Source organism: Phoxinus phoxinus (genome assembly GCF_949152265.1).
Source record: "Phoxinus phoxinus genome assembly, chromosome: 1".
Classification (NCBI taxonomy): Eukaryota; Metazoa; Chordata; class Actinopteri; order Cypriniformes; family Leuciscidae; genus Phoxinus; species Phoxinus phoxinus.
Window position 1 is genome coordinate 27,316,072 of NC_136876.1, and position 19,083 is coordinate 27,335,154.

The 19,083-nt window shown below is 45.1% G+C and overlaps 1 protein-coding gene across 17 annotated transcripts in view; it reads right to left on the reverse strand.

Annotated features, from left to right (window-relative positions):
* Nucleotides 1-19,083, reverse strand: part of shank1 (SH3 and multiple ankyrin repeat domains 1) — a 72,704-nt gene that overhangs the window by 1,903 nt on the left and 51,718 nt on the right. For 5 of the 17 annotated variants that reach the window (XR_013797602.1, XR_013797611.1, XR_013797612.1 and 2 more), the window contains exons 20-26: nucleotides 10,376-10,402; nucleotides 10,222-10,278; nucleotides 8,431-8,543; nucleotides 8,121-8,241; nucleotides 2,783-6,335; nucleotides 1,380-2,282; nucleotides 382-472 (exon numbers count right to left, since the gene is read on the reverse strand). Coding sequence is in view for 3 of the 17 variants with exons in the window: in XM_079612769.1 (XP_079468895.1) it covers nucleotides 382-472; nucleotides 1,380-2,282; nucleotides 2,783-6,335; nucleotides 8,121-8,241; nucleotides 8,431-8,543; nucleotides 10,222-10,278; nucleotides 10,376-10,402 (4,865 nt within the window). In the remaining 14 variants the exon portion in view is untranslated. Of the gene's footprint in view, nucleotides 1-381; nucleotides 1,100-1,303; nucleotides 2,283-2,782; nucleotides 6,336-8,120; nucleotides 8,242-8,430; nucleotides 8,544-10,221; nucleotides 10,279-10,375; nucleotides 10,403-19,083 lie in introns of those variants that run through there. The other 12 variants (XR_013797604.1, XR_013797605.1, XR_013797606.1 and 9 more) reach the window with 9 other exon arrangements.

Sequence of the window (19,083 nt, forward strand, 5' to 3'; positions counted from 1 at the left end):
CTGTTGGTCTGGGCACTTATTTTTGCTACGGGTTTGTAATACAGTGACCAGTCTGTATATGTATGTATGCATATATATATATATATATATATATATATATATATATATATATATATATATATACATATTTCATTATAAGACATGAGAAGGTAAAGTAGTTCTAGTAAAATAAAAGATAAGCACAAGCCCCAATCTGGCTTCGGCAAAATAGAATCCCTCCATTGGTGAGGTAAAAACACAAAGACACGGTCATGCCTCTATTGATAACCTTTCACATTATCATGTACACACACACACACGTACACACACGCGTACACGCACACAGCACACACACACACACACACACACACACCCCAAATAAGTGCTTGCTGTTAAACTGACCTCTATTTTAAGGGCTTCCCTAGTCATGCCAGACAGGAGGTTTGTCAGTACTTGCCCTCCCCTCCCTGCATTGGTCTCCATTGAATCTGCTCTAAAAACGAGACCGTTAGTAAATATTTGTTGATGATAGAGACTCGGCTCAAAATCTGAGAAAAAGAGAAAAGACAGCAAAGGACGTTTCAATATCTCTCTTTCTCCCTATCTCTTTCTAAAGAACTACAGAAAAACAACAAAGCTAAAGAGCATTGTGATTGTTTCCCTCAAATGATTTGGCTCAGATATGTAGTGTTACCTTCTCATGTTGTTCTTCATGGAGTTAGATTTCCCTAGTTGATTCATTCAATTATTTCCATTTTGATCACCTTGTGAGTGCCTGCACGCTCAAACTATGTGTTCGTTTAAATGTTGATATGTACGGATGTGTATGTGGGTGTTCATGTTTTCGTTGCCTGAATCACACATGTAAGTGCAGGCGTTCACAGTTCGACAGGCCTTTAACTCTCTCTTTCTCCAGTATCGCTTCATCTGCAAGCCGGCAGTTTGATATCGAAGTCACCTCTTCTTGCGTTTTTCTTCATTCAGGGAATAATCTCTGATGGCAGCAGTTGTCACCTCATCTTTCTTGTTCTCTCAACTCCGGTTGGCCTCATCTCTTCTTCTGTCTCTCCGTTCATCTCGAGGGGAGAGAGCGGAAATGGGGAAAGTGCTAGAAGACAGCCTGATGATAGGGGGGAAGGTGGAAAGTCTTTATAAGGAAGTACATTTTGTTCTGTTCATCCCCCACTTTCTGTTCTCCATCTCTTTCCCTAAGCCATCCTGGACCCCATGCAGCAGCCCACTCCAAATGTTCCCAGAAGTTAGCAATCAATAGCATATCAATGTTTCACCTCATCTGTACTAGCTTTATTTCTCATGCACTAACCCTTTCTCACCCTAATCCCTCTCCATCGCTGTCCTCCCTTGCGTCTCTCTGCCTCCCTTTCTTTCTCTCCTCTCACCTGTCCATCACTCTCCTGAGCGCCCTCTCTATGTTCATACGATGGCCAACCCTGGTCACGCCCAGGTCCAGGTAGTCGTCCTTAGTAAGAGAGGGCAGGTGCGTGCCATCGATCTCGTTGTCTAGGAAACGCTCCCTGTGCTCACCCAGGTTTAAGTAGCCCAGCCAATCCGCAACGTCATACTTGGTCCAGTATGGGAGTGGTTTGGAGGCAAAGGGTTTGGTGGGTGAAGGAGGTGGGAGGTGGGGGTAACTCAGGCAAGTGGGTGGAGGAATGGGGTGAAGAGGTGGGGATGAAGTCCCTGACAGGAAGTGGGTGGGGGACAGGGAGCGAGAGACCATCAGAGAGGAATTCGGAGGTGGGGGAGCACCCGAGGGGGCAAAGAGAGGGGGAGAGGGGGAGAAATAGGGGTCCCCAAGGGGATTGGCAGGTGAGGGTGGAGTAATAGAACCACGGAGGTCATATAGGCTGCTATAGAGGGGCGTGGTGGGGAGAATAGGAAGAGAAGAGGGGCGGGGAGGGCAGAGCTTGGGTCGGTCAGATGGAGAAATTAACGGGCTGGGTGCTCGTCTGCGCTGGGCGTGATGTGACTCTGCCTTACGAGACTCTCGGCTGGGGATAAATTGGAACTCCAGGGCTTTGGTGCGATAAACGGGCCGGTGTTTGGGCGAGGTGGGGTATGGTGAATACGAAGAGGGAGAAACAGGTGACTGGGACCGGGGAGGAGGCTGGGATGAGGCAGCAGGGGGCTGAGGGGAAGGAGATCGAGCCCAGTTTGGGAAGAGTGGCTGGGAGGAAGGGGTCGGGGAGGGAGACAAGGCAGGCTGAGAGAGATGAACAGGAGATGGGGAGCTAGAGCGGACAGAGGGAGGACTCAGTGCACCTGTGGAGTCCTCTGAGAACCTGAAATAAGAGAAAACACAACACGAATTAAGGCAAAAGAATAAAAGATTGGACAAAAAGAGAGAAAAAGGAAAAAAGTTTGATAGTAATGAGAAAGAGAGAGCAAGGAGGTATAGTAAAGCAGTTACCTGTGTCTGATGTGGGACAGACAGACGGACATGGACAGTGCAATAAAAAGCAGAAATCACAAAAAGAGAGGAACAGTTTAAACAGACACAATTACACAATACACACACAGAGTTCTTGGTGTTTGAGACATTGTTAATAAAAATGGCAGTTACGAAACTATTTTAGAGCATTGTCGTAAATTAACTGTTAGTCTAAATACCCAAGGAGTCCTTTAACTAAATGGCTCAGATTTCTATGACTTATGGCATCCCAAATCACACAATGCTCATGCAGCTGAGAAACTCTCATGCCACATGCCTCCTTTCAAGGCCACCATGCAGACATTAACATATAGCCATGCACATATACCTATACTGATAACACACAAATACCTATGCCTGCTCAGTGATCTCTGAGCCCCCCAATTCTCTGTTCCTTTGCTCCTCTGCTGTAATTTGGTGCTTAGTTCGTTGATGATGCTTGCCTTCATACCGGACACGGGAGGATGCAGTTTACGTGCCTCCACATATGTCCCCACAGTCTGGCCCCCTCCCTCCCCCATGGTCGCAGCCGACCCATCACCCCACAGAGGTTTTATTTCTGGAGTGCGGGGACGGTCAAAGTACATTACAGAGGAGCGAGCGATCCCTGGCCCTTCCCTCATCACATAGCCATCACGGGCATTAAAATCTTCCTCCTCTCCATCTTCTGCCTCATCCTCCTCCTCTTCCTCCTCCCTACGACGTTGGTAGGCAGGGGGTGCCGTGCCGGTTTGGCGTCGAAGATCTCCAGGCCGGCTGCCTTCTCTGTACCTCTGTGTTTTTGGGTAGGTGGATGCAGTGCTGGCGGCTTTGGCATTGTGCATTTCAAAAGTCTGTCCATCAAGGTAGCTCATGTAAGACTCTAAAAAGTCTGCCCCACTTGTTCTGTCAGCCTCGGTTGACCCACCTCTCTCTCCAACTCCTCCTATGCTACCTATCCCTGCTCTCTCTAACCTCTCTCTGACCCCACTACCACTGAGTGCAAGGATGTTGTCTAAGTGATGGTCACTGCTGCTTCGGCTGTCCAGCTCCTCAATCCCAGAATCCACCACTGTCTCCTGGGACTCACCGCTCTTGGCTGCAGATGCACAGGGTGGTGGACGATGCTCTGCACTAGGCCGCCTGCTACCCCCTGTAGCTACTGTGGAGACAGTTGCCATGCGTGTGTGGGGTGTGACAGCGGCAGCAGAAGTAGTAGTAGAAAAAGAAGAGGCAACAGTTGTAAAAGCAGTTGTGGAACAGCTTGCGGTCACAGTTGAGGCGCCTCTGAGAGAAACAGAAGTTGCAGGGGTGGATGTTGCTGGGGGGCCCCGGTATGCAGGTGGAGCTGGAATAGAGAGAGGAGGTGGTGTGGGAGAAGAGGAGCGCCCAGTAGAGTGTGTACTGTTGTATAAGTGTTGCGACTGAGATAGGCCAAACGGTCTATGGTAGGAGGTGGGTGGTGGCGGAGGTGATACAGAGGGAGGCGGAGGTGGCCCAGAGGGCTGCAAGGTAGAGGGGGAGGGAGGCGGTAAAGGGTTGGGGGAAGATGGAGAAGGAGACGGGGCTGACTGGGTTAAGTTGGCAACCTCACTGTCATAGGAAGTAAGACTGGAAGTTGTGGAATCTCCTGCCTGGGGTGAAGGCAGTGGTGTGTGAAGTGGGAACCCAGCCATAAAGGAGTCTTTTGTAGGGGGAGGAGGTGGTGGGGGAGGTGGTGGTGGAGGATGAAGCTGCTGACGGGCTGTCACATTGTGAGACATCATTGCAGAGTAGCTCAAACCACGATCAAAACTATTGGCAAACTCCAGAGGTGGAGGGAGAGGATCGACAAAAACAAACTCATCATCTACATCTACCGAGGGAGCTGGGGGAGGAAGAACCATCAGACCTGTGCCACTTCCACCTTCACCTGTGGCTCCTACTGAAGGACGTGTAGGGGCTGCTGTTGAAGGAGGAGATGGTGGTGTTAATGAAAGGATGTACGCCCCAGCCTCACTCTCCATCCTCAAGAACGAGGGGCGTCGAGGCTGCTGTGTAGTTGGCTGTGTAGACTGTTGCAGTAACTGGGTCTGAGCTTTTTCTATTTCTCTTTCTCTCTCTCTTTCTCGTGACCTCTCTCTCTGACGCTCTCTTTCCCGCTCTTTGTATGTTGGCTGATAGTGAGGAGACTGATAGTGGTGCGTGTGGACAGTTTTGTCCTCAGAGAAACGAACCCTTAGGCCTTCTCTGGGAGCAGAGGTGCTAGCAGCCTCCCTATCTGCACGCTCTCCTACCCCTGCTTCCTCACCCCAACTGCTCCCTGCTCCACGCAGGATCCTAGGAGATGGAGGGCGAGTGGATGTGGTGGTGGCAGCTAGTGATGAGGAGGTAACAAGGTATGAGGAGGAGCTCGAGGACTGAGCAGCAGAGGAGGTTGCAGGGGAAGAAGAGGCCATTGAGTAAGAATTGTTTGATGTTGATTGTGCAGTGGATGAGGGAAAGACCCCAATGCTGGACAATTGACGACTAAAATGGTGTTCAGTAGTCCTTTCCCTACGTATGCGACCATCATCCTTCAAGGCACGTTCCCGTGCAGCCAATGCCAAGCCTAGTGGGGATGAAGGATCCAGGACTTTCCCCGTTAATGGGTGAATGAACGTTGTAGTGGAGGCTTGCTGCTGTTGTTGTTGTCGGCCTTCTGCCCCATAGAAGTCAGCAGGTACAGACTTAGGCTGGTAATCCCCAGGAGGAGCAGGTGAGGAGTACTCAGGCAGGCCAAAGGCAGGAGGCATACTGCGAGTGTGGTGGATAAAGGTATCACCTGAGAACATGCCTTCATCTATAGATTTGGATGGTCGCAGGCGTGGTGAAGGCTGGGAACTCAGCTGCTGTTGGGAAGTCTGGGTCCGTCCTCCTGCTCCTCCTGTTCCACCCAACTCTTCCTCAGCAGAAAGAAAAAAGGAGGCACTCTTTCGTCGTGCTTCATGGAATCGCTCTCGATCCCTGCGAGCTGCCCCTACTATAGCAGCACCAAACTGGCTGGTGAAGTCCAAACTCTCTTGGGTACGAAGTGATGGGGGTGGAGGAGCAGGTATAGATGGAGGGGCTGGCGGTGGTACAGTGGGTGCAGGTGGGGGAACAACAGGTTGGGGTTTAGAACTGTCACTCTCTCCTGGAGGAGGTGGTTCGGCTTCCACGCTGCTGCCTTGGCTACTGCGACCACTGCTGCTGGTGGAAGGGGCTTTAACAATGATGGTTGGGATAGGAATGGAGCTCTTCTCCACGGACCCCTTCCCTTCCAGTGTGCCCTGGCCCTGACGCAGATCCTCCACCTTTGACTGCTTCACCAAGGGTCCCTTCCCTCTCCGGGCACCACCTTTTGGTACACCACCTGCCCCTGCTCCTGTCCCTATCACACAGCGGTCCATCCTGGAAGGTTGGCCCTGTGTAGTCTGCTGCTGTTGGGGAATCACAGTAGCGACACTGGTTGGTGGGACTGCGTTGCTGTAGCCCCTTCTCAACGCTGTAGTCTTGGCCCCTGCTGCTCCTCCAGCCCCTGCAAGGTCCCCTGTGTACCCAATCACCTTCCTGGAGGCAGTCCTGCTTGGCACGGAGGGATGGGCTTGAGCATGGGAATAAGCAAGGTCCCCGGCTCCGGACCCAGTAGGTGGTCCAGGGGACCTGTCTCGGGGTCCATGAGTGACATGTACTGACTGTGAGTAGAGCTGATAATGTGCAGAAGAGGAAGTGGATTGGGACACAGAAACAGATGGTTGTTGGGATGTCTTGCCCCTAAAGCCAAGAGGAGGAGCTGAGGAGAAAGGGGGCTCAGGGGGAGCTGTTGTAGGAGGAGGAGGTATGTCATCTGGGCCAGGTACTGAAAGACTACGGGCAAACTTCATGGTTGGAGGATGAAGGAACTGCTTCTCCTCCTCAGGAACCCCTGCAGAAAAAGATAAAAAAGAGGAGAGAGTTTGAATACATTTTCAAGGAAAGGGAATTAAGGGAAAATTAATAGAAAGGATAGCGTGTTACAAAACAAAAGTATGCTTGAGAGTGAAGGAAAATGTTCGACAGCTGGAAGTGAGAAAAGATGAAAAAGAAGAAATATCTTAATTTCCTAAAAATGACCAGAGGGAAAACAAAACAGGATACAGAATTGAGACCATCTTGTAGTATGTCTGTCTGTCTGTCTGTCTGCTTGTGTGTTTGTTACCTTAACTGATCTTCCAGCATGAACATGTAAAAGCCATTCACCTCTCTACTTTTGCAATGCTGTTTTGTGTCAGTGCAGACTTTAGTTAAAGTATTAGTTACAGTATGTTATAGAAGGACAAATGCTATACACACAGACACACAATGTCTACCTGATGACACAAGAAATGACACAAATACACAATAGCTATAGCTAAAGGCAAGCATAATAAACAAATTACCTTCATTTTAAAAGATCACTAAGCCAAGAAAGGTGAAATTTTCATATTGAACTTTTAAACACAATTTAGCATTGCCAGCTTACACCATCCACGGCATGGGACAGAAAGTGTTTCTCATCATACAGAGAGTGTGCTAATAATCTTGGGGGTTATAAATGGGCAGTACATTTTATAGACCAACCAAAAATGAACACTAAATGACCCAATATACTTCCAGCGAAATCGAAGAACGAACTTAAGTGACATAATTTAGAACAAAATCAGGCGAAAACAAATTTTGTTTGGAGTACCTTTTGGGAGTTCGAAAAAGCTTACCAAAGCAAACTTTCCAGAAAAATTTCACTATGGTTGTTAAACACCTTTGTACTACCATTGGTCTGTGGCGATTAAGTAATAAGTAGGTGTGCACGGAGGCTCTGCCTTTCATGCTGAAATCTTTACTAGTTAGGGTTAGGGTAGTCTCCGCCTCAGACATCACGCCCACGGAACGTTGGCTAAACGTCTGATGCATATGGTACACTTAACTGGAAACACTTCAGGAATGTCGAAGTCGTCATCTGATTGGTTGAATTTTATCGGATTTCCGGGGGCGCAAGTGTCAGTACATTAGAAAATTAATGAACACTTCTGATGAGATGAGACACTGACAAGGTTTATATTTAATACAGTAAAGCTGCTTGATTTTAAGCAATCTATTGTATAAAGTGCTATATAAATAAACGTGACGTGACTTCAGGCAAACACTTCCACGTTGCTATGTTCAGATTCTTTTCTTATGCTTTATTAAAAAATGCGTTTTCTCAATTTTGTTGTGCGTTTATTTTGTTATTGAGAGGAAAGCGCGCAGCAAATATATACATATTCATCTAAATGCCGTTCTCAGCAGCGTGAGTGGCATCAGATGTTCTCTAACAGTATATATCGCTGCTCAAGTTTTTCAAACTTTGTTCCCTAGGCGAAGAACAAAAAATTATTTAATTGAGAGTATATCAGGGCCTTTATGTTGAGCGCCAGATGAAAGAAATAATATTCACCTTTGTTATGACAATTTATCTCTTCTGTAACCCAGTCAAACTCCTGACAAGATTCTTATGGACCGTTTCAACAAACTGAAATGAACAGTCCCTATTCTAGAGCAATAAAGCATTACAGATTATAAGTATTAAAGCAAACCCACAGTTGCACTCTTTTGAGTGCTCTAAACGCACATACAGTACCATAGACGTATAGCAGTAAGGCTAAACAGACAGACAGGTGGGCAGACAGACAGATGGACTAACAGACAGCCTCACCGATAGACTTCTGTCGCAGCATACCGTGCGGAGGGCCATGGCCAGACACAAATTGACCACGGTCGTAGCCTAGCCCTGCCCCAGATGATGTCATCCCCATTCCCGATTGGTCGAAATTTGGCTGCCAAAAGACATGGGGAGAAAGTAGATGATTTTCATTGAACATTATGGACCAATTTTTAAAAGTCTGCAAATTTGCTAAAATAATTCTTCAAAACATAGCTCAGTAAACCCTAAGCATCAATACCTCTTTTCATAATCATCATGATCTTTGTGATAGTAATCTACACACACACACACACACACACACCTCATTATAAAAACCTCTGCCCCGTTCTCTTTTTACCCCCTGAGCCCGGGGTCCTGGAGCTTCATTGGTACTGATGGACTGCTGTGCTGCTGCTAAAATCTCATCCAATTTATCTGACAGAATAATAGAGAGAGAGAAAAAAATGTAATTCATTAACTTACAAACAATTTATTCTTAGCTTGAATTAAAGGAATTGTTCACTCAAAAAATTTAATATATTTTTTGTGATTTTCCAACTCATATTTCTTTTGAAATCCTTTTTGGTACCCTTCCATTGAACAAAAAAGTTATTTTTAGCAAAATACCCAAGCTGCTCTTTTCCATACAACAAAAGTAAATTGTGGTCACAGCTGTCAAGCAAGTTTGTCAATGAATTATAGACTAAATGTCAGCCTACACTGTAAACCCTTATGCTAAAAAAAACTATTGGTTTAAGTAAGATAAATGAACTTTTATGAGTATTTAGAAATACATTTTTCTTTCGAGTCCATAAAACTGACACATTATAACTAATCTTAACTGTTTCATTGTTTTGAGTTTTATGAACTTGTTTTTTTAATTTAGACAAACTTCAATTTAACTGAAACTGGGCAGGGATTTCTATTTCCCAGCATGCTTTGCCAAGACACTCGAAAGGGAGAGTAAATGCTAAAATTAAGTGTCAAGTTTATGAATTAGCTTACTCAAATATTTAAAGATAAGAGCAATTAAAAATCTGTCAGTTCTGCTTACTTAAACTTTGAATTTCTTAACTTAAAATATTTGATGGAAAGGATGACCTAAATCTTTCTCCTAAATTCAGGTTTAAAGTATACTATACCACAGTGGTGCCTGCAACTGTGAGCTCTGTGCATACCATGAATGACCCGAGACAAAATTTGCCTGAGAATATTTTATAAATTATAATGTTTCCCGTGTCTTTGTCAATTAATCATTTGTAAAATAATTATTATTTTGAGTTGCTTCTAGTTGGCCAAACCGGTCTGAATTTATTAGCAATTCTGTTACATAAATTTGTATCACTTCGCTGAATAATTTGGAGCAGTTTCTCTGTCAGTATGCAAGAACACAAAGAAAAAAAAGAATGATGATGGATGAAGTGGATGTTCATACCAACAATCAATTGAAACAAAAGGTTGAGGTAACTTTGAGAAACCCTCAACTAGTGCTGCTAACTGAATAAGTGACTGTTCGCAAGGAAAAGGTTTACACCCGCGCTGTTTTAAATTGTAAACATGCACGCACTAGATGTATATTTTTTACCACTGTGCCACGTTTTGTTGTTTATGTGTTTTAAAACATTTAAAACGTGTGCTGTCAAAAACATATTTTCGTTCTGCTCAGGTGTTGCGTTCATTTATTGTTTTGTCGAAGGGTCTCTAGATGTGCATTAGCCAATAGTTACATGATTGGATGAATGTACTGGAATTCATATTCTCAAGAAAATGAAAAAATGCTTCTTAAAAAGTTTAATTGAACCCCCAACTCCCCCTTTCTGTGCGTACCCTTAGATAAAATCCTGGAGGTGCCCCTGCTATACCCCACACAAAACTATAATTTGGCTTTAGAAAACTTGGAATATAGTTTACAAAACTTGGAGTATAGTTATGATGCTTCACAGTGCTTTTTTTGCCCTGGTCTCTATCCATTTTTATTGTAAGACAGCAGCTCAGACATTCTGCTTAACTTCTGTTTGGTGCTCAGTCATATAGGTTTGGGTGAATAGTTTTATTTCATTTTTTGTGTGAAACTTTATTTCTTTACTTTACATACAACTATTGACACTCTTACTCAAAGCCATCTGATAAACTGTCCTCTTCTTCTCTGTAGCTTGTGAAGATTCGAACTCTGTAACAGAGGGACAAGTTTAATCTTATAAGAATTATTTGCAGACCCATTAGGTCAAGTGTCTCATACAAAACAGAGAGTGGAAAAAGGGCTTTACCTGATTTTTTTTTCCATGGGGCAGAGGCTGTGATCAAGCAAACAAAGAGTCAATTTAAGGTGGAAAACCATCAGCCTGTAGTAATACTCTATGAGCTGTTAATGATGCAATCACATTCCCTTCAACTAACAAGTAGGTGAAAGACTTTTTTACATTTTATTAACACAAAATGCACTCCTAAATTTGTACAAATGCAACCTTAGGAAAAAAATAGAAACATAAGTGCGCCTTACCTCTGTCCACTGTGTATGGAATGCCGGGACAGACAAAAAGATTAAGGAGGTTATAAGACAGATTAGTTAGGGCTTCAATCACTAAAAAAAACTACCTGTGCGACAAGTGTGAAGGAAAGGTTCAAAAAGCCACAGGTGAGTTTGTAGGGAGTGTATATGTGTGTGTAATGTCTTCTCCTGTTATTGTCACTTGCACTTCGTGTCACATGTATAGTATAGCCTTCTCTGTCAGCAGTGAGGACTACACATGTGATAAATGCAGGGAGATAGTCAGGCTGACGGAGAAGATTTCAGAACTAGACATCTAGAACTACACATCCAAACTTTAATCGAGGATAGTAAGAATGCAAGGGCTTTAGATACTGCTTTGGATGCAACTAGCAAAGTGAACTCTGTACATTGTTCGATTCCGGCTGTAGAGCCCATGCAGTAGGGCAACTGGGTGACCGTGAGACGCTGTAGTCGCGGGACAAAACACCGCTCTTCAGTTCTGATTACAACATTAAACAGGTTCTCCCCACTCAGTGAAACACCCACTGAGAATCCTGCTGAATATGCCCTGGATATTGGTGATTCTATTACACGTAACGTGAAAATAGAGACACCAGCAACCATTGTCACATGAGCGTAACGAGGCGCTGAGCGTTTTTTTTACGCTGAAGCGCTGTGAGCGCTCAGCATTTTTTACCGGTCGACGAGAGTCGAAGAATGTTCAACTTTGGGTAAAACGCAGCGCTCATCACTGTTTTTGACCAACCGTCCAATCACAGTGGAGGAGGGGCGGGACTAAAACGACACTGACCAACCACCACATTCTGCTTGTACAACGTCAACAGATGACAACAAGCATATTAACGGAACAAAATAATTGAAAACAATAGCCAGAGAAAATAAGTTACATTGTATCGTCATTTTAATATAGAATCAACACAGAAACAAAATATGTGTGAAATGAGATAGTAACACTTTCGCGAATATTCCGTATCATAACAAGCAAAGTGTCTCAACTGAAAAAACAACGCTGCGCTACCAAAGCGCTCTCAGGCGCCCACTGCTAGGCGTTTTCAGCTGGCTAAAAACGCTTTGGTGGACACACGGCCTGAGGGTAAAAATGTAATCGATATTCAACTAATAAAAAATAGATATAATACAGATGAACAAATGATAAAGCTCGGGTTGATGAATATGCGATCCCTTACTTCAAAAGCACTTATTGTTAATGATATAATTACAGATTATAACCTAGACGTGTTGTCTAATTACATTACTTTAAATGAGTCCACCCCCCAAGATTACTGTTATAAAAATGAGCCACATCTGAAAGGAAAAGGGGGTTGTGTTCTGTAATCTATAGTAATATCTTCAGAATTACTGAGAAGTAATTATTTTGAAGTGTTGGTGCTTAATGTAACACTATCTATTCTGCAGCCATATCACCCTGTAGCCCAAGACTGGTTGCCCACTGAAGCTAAGCAGGGCTGAGCCTGGTTAGTACCTGGATGGGAGACTCCTGGGAAAACCAGGTTGCTGCTGGAAGAGGTGTTAGTGAGGCTAGCAGGGGGAACTCACCCTGTGGTCTGTGTGGGTCCTAACGCCCCAGTATAGTGACGGGCACACTATACTGTCAAAGAGCACCATCCTTTGGATGAGACGTTAAACCAAGGTCCTGACTCTCTGTGGTCATTAAAAATCCCAGGATGTCCTTTGAAAAAGAGTAGGGGTTTAACCCCAGCATCCTGGCCAAATTTGCCCATTGGCCTCTGTCAATCATGGCCTCCTAATCATCCCCATATACAGATTGGCTTCATCACTGTCTCCTCTCCACAAGCTGGTGTGTGGTGGGCGTTCTGGCGCAATATGGCTGCCGTCGCATCATCCAGGTGGATGCTGCACATTGGTGGTGGTTGAGGAGATTCCCCCTTCCATATGTGAAGCGCTTTGAGGTCCCAGAAAAAGCGCTATATAAATGTAACAAATTAATATTATTATTGTTATTATCTAGTGTAAATGATAAATCGCGCTTGACATTTGTGCTAGCTCCTGTATACAGGCCACCAGAGCACCATACAGACTTTTTCAAAGAATTTGCTGATTTTTTTATCGGAGTTAGTACTGGCTGCAGATAAAGTCCTTATTGTTGGTGATTTTAATATACATGGTGATTTTAATATATATTGGGATTGGCATTTAGAGACATTCTGAACTCTATTGGAGTTAGACAACATGTGTCAGGACCCACTCATTGTCATAATCATACAACCGGATCATACTTTCATAAATCCGGTTCACGTGGCTATGCGGAAGCGATAAACAATTCTGTATAATACATTTTTCAAGGCTTGTACCTTGGAACCTATTTCATGGTTTGCGTTCTCGAGCCACCAGGCACTGTTTTGTGCAAATGAGCGGCCGGATCGCAATAGGGGTTTTCTGTTAGAACGGTGTCGCGTTAGCCCCTAAGTTAATAACTAATGATCGTTGCGAGGAAGTGAATCAATCAAAACTAACTTTAGCTGGACAATAACTTTATTCTAGAGCTGCTGTAAAGCAAAAACAATCGCTGTTACTTTAATTTCCTATTATCATTGTAAAGCTGCTTTGAAACAATCTATAATGTTAAAAGCACTATATAAATGAGGGTGACTTGACTTTAGATCTAATATTGTCACATGGAATCAATGTTAATGCCGTTGAAATCCGATTGTGGTTGTATCTCTCTATTAGTGTTACTTGATCCTAGTGCTGCATTTGATACCATTGACCAACATATTTTTTTAAATAGAGTAGAAAATTATGTTGGCATTAGTGGAATTGCATTAGCATGATTTAAATCATACTTATCTAACCGTTATCAGTTTGTAGCAGTAAATGAAGAAATGTCTTATCGATCACAAGTTAAGTATGGAGTACCACAAGGCTCAGTACTAGGACTGTTGCTGTTCACTCTGTACATGCTACCCTTGGGAGATATCATTAGGAAGCATGGAATTAGTTTTCACTGTTATTCTGATGATACTCAGCTCTATATCTCTTCGGGCCCCGACAAAACTTGCCAATTCAAGAAATTAACGGAATGCATAGCTGATATAAAAATTTGGATGATTAGTAATTTCCTATTACTTAATTTTGAAAAAAACAGAGTTTCTAATGATTGGACCAAAAACCTCTGCACATACTAACCTATAATACTGTCTAACAATTAATGGCTGCTCTGTCAAGTCTTCGTCGTCGGTTAGGAACCTGGGTGTGCTCTTTGATACCAATCTTTCATTTGAAAGCCACGTTTCTAGCATCTGTAAAACCGCATTCTTCCATCTTAAAAATATATATACATTACGATATATGCTTTCAATGAAAAATGCGAAACAGTTAGTTTCAGTCAGGCATAACAAGCCCTCAAGACTAGATTATTGTAATGCTCTTGTGGGTGGTTGTCCTGCCACGCATAATAAACAAAATAAAGCTGGTCCAAAACGCAGCAGCTAGAGTTCTTACTAGAACCAGGAAGTATGAACATATTAGCCCAGTTCTGTCAACACTGCATTGGCTCCCTATTAAACAGCATATACATTTTTAAATATTGCTAATTACTTACAAAGTACTAAATGGTTTAGCTCCCCAGTACTTGAGCGAACTCTTAACGTATTATAGTCCTTCACCTCTATTGCGATCTCAAAACTCTGGCCAGTTGATAATACCTAGAATATCAAAATCGACTGCTGGCGGTAGATCCTTTTCCTATTTAGCACCAAAACTTTGGAACAGTCTTCCTACCATTGTCCGGGAAGCAGACACACTCTGTCAGTTTAAATATAGACTAAAAACACATCTCTTTAATCTGGCATACACATAGAAAATTATACATTCCTATTATTCAAATCATCTTACATCATAAGAAGAACGGCATCTACGCTAATGTTAGTCTTTCTGCTTATTCCGAGGTTTACTGTAATCAGCTGGATCCAGGCCGTATCCAGATCAGATGGTGTACCTGCGCCTTGACACAACCACAGCGCATGATGTAGTCAGCCAGATCCAGGCCATATCCAGATCAGATTGAGGACCTGCACCTAGACACGACCACAACGCATCCCTGAAGTGTCAGTAGAGATTGTGTCAACTAGACTTTCCCCTGTAAATGCCTCATCGACACGATAGCCATCGCCGCTGATCCTCAACAAACCCGTCTCCATACTGGCGTGATTGATCTTCAACTAAATGGAACTGGATAATAGTCTGATTGTTCCAATCCAATCTGACCTATAATGCTGCCTGAATCATAATCATACACTGTTCGTTCATTGGCCAAGAGAACTGCCTCTCACTATCGTGTCCTTGACTTGTAGCTTGTGAAAATTCTTACTCTGTAACAAAGGGAGAAGTTTCATCTTATAATAAATATTTGCAGACCCATTAGGTCAAGTGTCTCATTAGGACAGCACCCACATTTCTGTTTTCTGTTTTTTTTTTTTTTAATTAAGGCTTGCATCTTGGACCCTATTTCAAGGTTTGCGTTCTCGAGCCACCAGGCACTGATGTTGTTGTGCGAATGAGCAGGCCGGAGCACATTACGGGTTTTCTGTTAGAACGGTGTCGTGTTAGCAGCCCCTAAGCTAATAACTAATGATCTTTGCAACAGAGGTGAATCAATCAAAACTAACTTTAGCAGGACAATAACTTTATTCTAGAGCTGCTGTAAAGCCAAACAATTGCTGTTACTTTAATTTCCTATTATCACTGTAAAGCTGATTTGAAACAATCAATATTGTTAAAAGCGCTATATAAATGAAGGTGACTTGACTGCACCAGGTGACGGGGTGAGTGCGTAAAAAAGGTAAGGGCTCTTCACTCACATTAAATTGCTGCATCTGATTAGGCACATGGTATATATAATGGTATAGATTACATTATATCTGCACACATTAAATACCTGAGACACCTGGAAATGTTCTTCTACTCTTAGAAGAAACATCAGTAATACATCAAAACCACTCTGATCACATTATTATAACGGAGTATTAACTTAAACAGTGTTAAATGTAAAAGCACACATGCATCGCTATTATATGCCCTACATTAGTCTCAAGGCTTCTGACATTAACGTCTGGATCTACATAGCACACAAACCACACATTGATTTTCATGTGACACCACAATAATAAACTGGTATGCAACAAAGTGGTAGTTCGTTGAATAAGCTGAATATTAGAGATGTACAGATATGGAAATTTTGGTTCATAACAATTACTGATAATTACATATATTTTGATCTTTATAACTGATATATTAGCCAATATAAGATATATAAATGAAGAGCTATTAAGCACTGGAAATAAAGAAATTATACATACCCATGGCTAACATTCTTTAATAAAAGCTAAATGGAAAATATAACTTTCATAAATATAATTAAGAAGAATAACAAACCAAGACCATTTGCCTATAATTTACTGACTTATACTTCCATTCAAAAGTTTGGGGTCAGTAATATTTTTTTAATGTTTTTGAGAGAAGTCTCTCATGCTCACCAAGCTAGCAAATCTGAATTTTCAGCATCATTACTCCAGTCTTCAGTGTAACATCAGAAATCGTCTCGGTTACGTATGAGTACAGGGAACGGAGACGTGTCGTCAGGGGAGTTCCCTGACAAAGTGGGATCACGCTAGGGAGCCAATTGCCTTCGAGAGAATTAAAAACGAGCCAATGGACATTGGCATGCAAGATTTGCATTCTGTGACCCGCCTACCAGCGCGGGTATAAATGGCGGAAGTAAACATTGCATCAGTGCTTTTCGCTGAGGAGCCGAACAGTGTCCAGACGCCCGCGAAGGTACAGCAACATGGCGAAGGGACGATACGTCTCCGTTCCCTGTAATCAGGGAACGAGGGTTACACACGTAACCAAGAAGGTGCTGTCCCATGGTGCTGGCCCCTTCCAGCGCCCAGCTAAGCTACCCTGCAGCAGTTTCTTGGATAAGTTGCGGGAGCTAGCTAGGAATCACACTGCTGTTCCGCAAGACCCACTCAGTGGACATTGGATAACACTGGTAAGCATGCCCCAACCCGACGAGGAGGGGGGAATGCTGCGGAAGCCCAACCTGCCTGAAGAAGGCTTGGAAAAAAAGGGCAGTCCCTGAGGTAGTCCCAACCCAAGGGAAGTGGCAGGAAACTCAACAGGGACGACAGAACGAGTCCGTCAAGGGGAAGACACGGCTGAACTGCACGTGGCAACATGGGTCACCGTAGAGACCACTGAAAAACCCAGTCTACTAGCAACTCCTTACTAGAGGTAGCAGACCTGACTACCGCCAGGCGTCAGAAGGGGTGATGGAGGAACTCACGAGGTTGCCCGACGTAGGGCGCCAACGGAGCAAGGACGCACGTATCTGGCTGAGAGGCGGAGTGGCGTAGCAAGCCGACACAACCTAATCCCTCGCACCACTGGCCGTAGCGAGTATTCGGGAGGAAACAGGTTCCACACGTAGGCTATAGAACCTAGCGAACGTGTTAGATGTAGCCCAGCCCGCAGCTGTCTGTCAGCGAGGCGCCTTGAGCCAAAGCCCAGTGAAGCGGCAACACCTCTGGTAGAGTGAGCACGCAACCCGGTGGGACAAGGCTCACCCAGAGACACATACACTCGGGTGATAGCATCCACTAGCAGTGTGGATGCTAACCTCAGCTTGGAGACAGCCTAACTCTGTCTGACAACCTAACTCTGGTGGGCTTACCTCTGCTAGGAGACAGCCTTCCCCTTCTGCTGGCCTCCGTAACAGACGAAGAGCTGGTCTGAGGTCCTGAAGCTTTGCGTTCTGTCAAAATAAACCCGCAGTGTGCGGACGGGACAGAGAAAAGCTAGGGCTGGGTCTGCCTCCTCCTGGGGCAGTGCGTGCAGGTTCACTACCTGATCCGCGAAGAGAGTGGTAGGAACCTTGGGCACATATCCGAGTCGGGGGCTCAATACAACGTGAGAAAGGCCCGGCCCGAACTCTAGGCACGATTCTTCAACCGAAAAAGCCTGCAGATCCCCTACCCTCTTAAAAGAGGCCAAGGCCAACAGGAGCGCTGTCTTAATGGAGAGGATATTAAGCTCCACCGTTGACAATGGGAGGACTTTGAAGAGCTCTAAGTACCAGAGCTAAGTCCTAAGGGGGTGCAGGGTGCAAAACACGAGGTGGGTTTAACCTCCTAGCACCCTTGAGGAATCTGATGATCAGGTCGTGCTTTCCCAACGACTTACCCTCTACTGCATCGTGATGTGCGGCTATAGCGGCAACATACACTTTAAGGGTGGAGGCAGACAGCCTTCGCTCCAACCCATCTTGCAGGAAGGAAAGCACGATTCTGATCGGGCAAGTTCGGGGTCTTCCCAGTGGGAAGAACACACTTCGACAAACAGGTTCCACTTCAACGCATAGAGGCGCCTCGTAGAGGGGGCTCTAGCGGAAGTGATGGTGTCTACCACTGCCTGTGGCAGGCCACCTAGAACCTCCGCGTCCCGTCCAGGGACCAGACATGGAGTTTCCAGAGGTCTGGACGTGGGTGCCATAGAGTGCCCCGAAAGAAGGTCCTTCCTCAGAGGAATCGGCCAAGTAGGGGCTGTCGCGAGGAGCATGAGTTTCGTAAACCAAGTCCTGGAGGGCCACAGCATGCCTGGAAACCTGGACTAAGGGCACTCCAGCCCGAAAAAACGCAGGGTCCGACCAAGGGGGGAAGGTTTGGTGACAGTGCGGGGTCACTTTGACCTGGAACGTGCCGCTCAGCCACACCCACCTCGGGACTCGATCGTGAAGCCAGCGCTGAAGCGGTCTCATATGTAACAGGCCGAGCGGCGTTACTGTGGCTGCCATATGCCCCAGGAGCCTCTGAATTTGTTTCAGTGGAACCTCTGTCCTGCCTCGAAAGGACCTGAGGCAGGTAAGCACTGACTGGACGCGTTCCTCCGTGAGGCACGCAGTCTGGGTGACCGAGTCCAGTTCCATACCGAGATAAGAGATCCTCTGTACGGGGCAGAGTTTGCAACCGGCTGAGGTGCCGAAGCATCACACATCTCGCGAGTGGGCTAGAATGAGCCAGTCGTCGAGATAGTTGAAGATGCGAACGCCTTGTTCTCTCAAGGGAACGATGGCCGCCTCCGCGACTTTCGTGAAGACAGGGGGCGACAGGGCCAGCCCGAAGGGTAGGACCTTGTACTGATAGGCTCGACCCTCGAAAGCAAACCGTAGAAACGGTCTGTGTCGAGGAAGAATCAAGACGTGAAAGTATGCGTCCTTCAGGTCGATCGCCGCAAACCAATCCTGGGGACGGATACATTCGAAAATGCGCTTCTGCGTGAGCATTTTGAACGGGAGTTTGTGCAGGGCCCGATTTAAAACTTGCAGGTCCAGGATTGGCCGTAACCCACCGCCTTTCTTGGGTACAATGAAGTAGGGGCTGTAAAACCCGGACCTCATCTCAGGGACCGGCTCGATCGCGTCCT